The sequence below is a fragment of the Mandrillus leucophaeus genome, unplaced genomic scaffold (genome assembly GCF_000951045.1).
Source record: "Mandrillus leucophaeus isolate KB7577 unplaced genomic scaffold, Mleu.le_1.0 Scaffold83, whole genome shotgun sequence".
In the NCBI taxonomy this organism is placed as follows: domain Eukaryota; kingdom Metazoa; phylum Chordata; class Mammalia; order Primates; family Cercopithecidae; genus Mandrillus; species Mandrillus leucophaeus.
The window spans coordinates 2,441,937-2,445,664 of record NW_012109030.1 but is presented as its reverse complement, the minus strand read 5'-3'; the positions used below and the strand labels follow the sequence as shown (position 1 = coordinate 2,445,664).

The following is a 3,728-nucleotide window of genomic DNA, read 5'->3' as shown; positions in this document are numbered from 1 at the left end:
GATGGATCAATACTGACCATGAAACATCAGATTCTTCTAAAGTGCAGACATCCCTCTTTACCTGAAACACAGCAAAATGTTATCCGGTGTTCTTCAACAAAACTAAAGACAAAGGTGGATTTTTTATAGATTTTAACCCTAGAGGAAATTCCTAGGTGTCTAGGTGGTGGCTCTCCAAATACAAGTCTGACAACTGCATTGCAGACTGCTGCCAAGGAAACAATGACAAAGACCTTTTTTTTTTTTTTGAGACAGGATCTGCTCTCTTCCCCATGTTGGAGTGCAGTAGTACCATCATGGCTCACTGAAGCCTGGTGACTTAAGCGACTGCAACCAGGTAATTAAAAAAAATTTTTTTTTGTAGAGATGGGCTCAAGTGATCCTGAGTTCAAGTGATCCTCCTGCTTCGGCCTCCCAGAGTGCTAGGATTACAGGTATGAGTCACTATGCTTGGCCTGACAAAGTCTTAATAACAACTTTGAAACAGATAATGGCTCAGAATGAATGCCAATGACCACAAAGACAGTTTTCCTTTTCTTCAGAGTTTATTTTGAATTTTCATTTTTGGATAACCAAGCAGCTCTTTAAGAAGAATGCACAGAAGAGTCATTCTGGCACTTTTGGATAGTACATAAGATTTTTTTTTTTTTAATTTTTTTAATAGTCACATTCAGCCCACTTGCTCAATCCAGACTCCCACGTTGGGTGAGCAAGATGAGTCCATAGGATTCCAGAGTTAATACGTAACCGTATATACAAACAGCCAAAAAACCATAACGGTGCCACAGGGATGGAACAGGGAAGGGCATCTCTAACGTGTCCTCTAGTCTATCTTCGCTAAACAGAACCCACGTTACACATGATAACTAGAGAGCACACTGTGTTGAAATGAGGATGCTGACCCCAAATGGCACTTGGCAGCATGCAGTTTAAAGCAAAAGGGACATCCTTTAATAACTGTATAAAATCCAGGCAGTTTCATTAAACGAGTTAATAAAACCAACAACAACAAAAAGCGAGGGACTGTCTGTTGTCACTGTAAAAAAGGCACTTGGAGTTAATGGGACCAGGATTGGAGGACTCATAGCTGATACAGATTTCAGTACGATTTCATTAAAAGGCTTGGATGTTACGAGAGGACACTCGGCGGTTCCTGAAGGGAGACACTGAGATGGACTGCTGAGAAGCAGAACAGATGAACACAAAGGAATCAACTCTTTACAACCAAATTGCATTGAAGCAACAACAAAAAAAGGCAAACCCCAAAACGCAACCTAACCAAAGCAAAATCTAAGCAAAATCAGACAACGAAGCAGCGATGCATAGCTTTCCTTCCAGAGAACGCATACCTTGAGACGCTACGTGCCAACCTAAGTTCTCAATGACAGCTTCACAGTAGGATTATTGTGATAAAAATGACTCAAGCGATGCAAAAAGAGTTTCATCTGTTCCCAGAATCAGAGGGAGAACTGAGGTGATCGTTAGAGCGTAGCGACATCACGTGCGGTTTCTTAATGTCCCTGGTGGCGGATACATCAAGTCCCCGGAAGGACATCTGGACACCACTTTCAGCCACCTCCTTGCAGGGGCGACATCCGCCAAAGTCATCCTTTATTCTGAGTAATAACTTTAATTCCCTTCTAACATTTACACGGCAAACAGGAATGCAGTAAACGTCCACGTCCGTCCCATGGCGGGGCTGCCGTTCCGTTTCCTCCACGAATGGGTACGTGCTTCCATGAGAAAGGATATTTGGCAATTTTATATTCCACAGTCAGGTGGCTCTGCGATAGCTCATTTAATGTTAAACGCCATCAGGGGCCTCTCCTCCCGTTTCTGCCAGGGGCTTTTCTTGTCTTCTCCTTGGTCATCATCATCATCCTCTTCCTCTTCCTCGTGGGCAGATCTTCTCTGATGGGGGCTGACGGCTGGCTCCGGGGGGGCGTCCGCAGTCCGTCTGGTTGTCTCCTCCTGCAGGCTGGGCAGCTGGCCACCACTTCTCCGACTCGACCCCTCCAACAAGCATCGCAGGGCACTGTCCTCGGGGGTACAGACCGTGGTCCCACACTCGCTGCCACTCTGTTCCACGTCATCCAGGTACACGAGCTGCGTGTAGGCCGTGCTGTCTGAGGCTCGAGGCTCTTTCTGCTGGTGCTCTTGGACGGGCGGGTAGTTCTGCTGCAGAGACAAAGCGTCTCCCCTTCCCTTCCGGGCAGATTTTGGTTCATTCATATCCACGCCAGAGTCCAAACTGGCATCATTACTTCCGTTCCTTCCAGCTCTTTGGAGATCAATGTATGAATGTCTAACGTGAGCGTTGGACCTGCCATCCAAGGAGACGAACCACGCCCGGGGGTGTGGAAGTGGCTTCCCACCCCCAAGCTCCATCAGCGCCTTTTCAGTCAGGAGCTGCACCTCACTGTTCATCTGAGCCAAAGCCGCGTCGTTCAGGGAAGCTGGGATGGAGAGAGACTCCGACATGGATGCATTCTGAGGGCTCCACTCCCGGGTGCCTGCGTCCTGCAGGTGCTGCTGAGAGATGGCCTGGGAAGCCAGGGGCTGGGGCTGGATCTGCGAGGACGGGTGTGGGAAGATCCCGGCATGGGGACTGGACAGCTCAGCCTGTAGTCTTTCTAGTTCAAGCTGTTGATCAGCCGGGACGACCAGAGGCTGGCTGACATAGGAGTGGTCCCCGGGGAGTTTCATATAATGAGCCGGGATGACCAAGGCGGGCAGCACCTTCCTGTAAACGCTGTCATTGACCTGGTCGACAGAACTGCAGCAGATCAACTGGCCGGGCCGCGGGAAGGACGTAGGTCTCTCGAGGTGATCGACCGATCGCGACATCATACATTCAGTTGGTCTGCGGTCCAGCAGCTGTTCTTTCTCAGGCGATGAAGGTGCGGGATACAGATGTTCCTGAATGGTGAGTTTGCTTCCTGCAGACGCTGGACCTTCTCTGTCCTGCTTTTCAAATAAAGGCTGTGAGAGCACGGTGTTGTAACTACCCCTGTAGTCAGCATTGCCCGAGGACTCGTAGCCTTCTCTTTCCATAGATTTTCTTGCCTTTAAGGGAAAAACCTCCACTGACTTATGGTAGTCTTTCCCCAGCGTCCCGCTTGGCGTGAGGTTATCAAAGGAGATCTGGCTTTTATCCTCTTCCTTGCAAGACAGGAGCTCCTCCCGGGAGCTAAATTCCTGGGAGGTGCTGTAGGAGAGCTTGAGCATGGGGGTGTGCAGGTCCCCTTCCCCGCCAGGAGACATCATTTCCAAATGGACTCCACTCATCAGCTCCTTCGTGCCTGGGGCCTCGGGGCGGCCGTGGCTGGTGACGGACAGCGGGCCAGGGAATTCTGATGCTCGGCGCGAAAACAGCAAGTTGATGTGTGACATGGAGGTGGACTGGTCTCTTTTGGAACTCTCCAGTCCTGCAGGTAGCTGCAGTTTTCTGTGGTGCTGACGAGGTTTCAAGCACTTCCTCCTGCGACCAAAGACACAATCCAAACCCAAAGATTAGTGATTCTCACAATGGAAAAGCTTCAAGTTTCAGGTAAAATCCTAATTCTCAATTTCCACAGGGAGAAACAAGACAAAACAAGCCATCAGCAGCCAGAAGCCTTCTCACCCACACCCTTTTTTTTTTTTTTTTTTTTTTTTGAGACAGCATCTTGCTCTGTCGCCCAGGTTGGAGTGCAGTGGTACGATCATAGCTCACTGCAGCCTCAACC

At 49.2% G+C, this 3,728-nt stretch overlaps 1 protein-coding gene across 1 annotated transcript in view; it reads right to left on the bottom strand.

Annotated features, from left to right (window-relative positions):
• Window positions 1–526: 526 nt before the first annotated feature.
• Window positions 527–3,728, bottom strand: part of FAM171A1 (family with sequence similarity 171, member A1) — a 73,923-nt gene continuing 70,721 nt past the window's right edge. Inside the window, exon 7 of the mRNA XM_011968111.1 lies at window positions 527–3,481. Within this exon, the coding sequence (XP_011823501.1) occupies window positions 1,795–3,481 (1,687 nt within the window). The 3' untranslated portion in view covers window positions 527–1,794. The remainder of the gene's footprint in view (window positions 3,482–3,728) is intronic.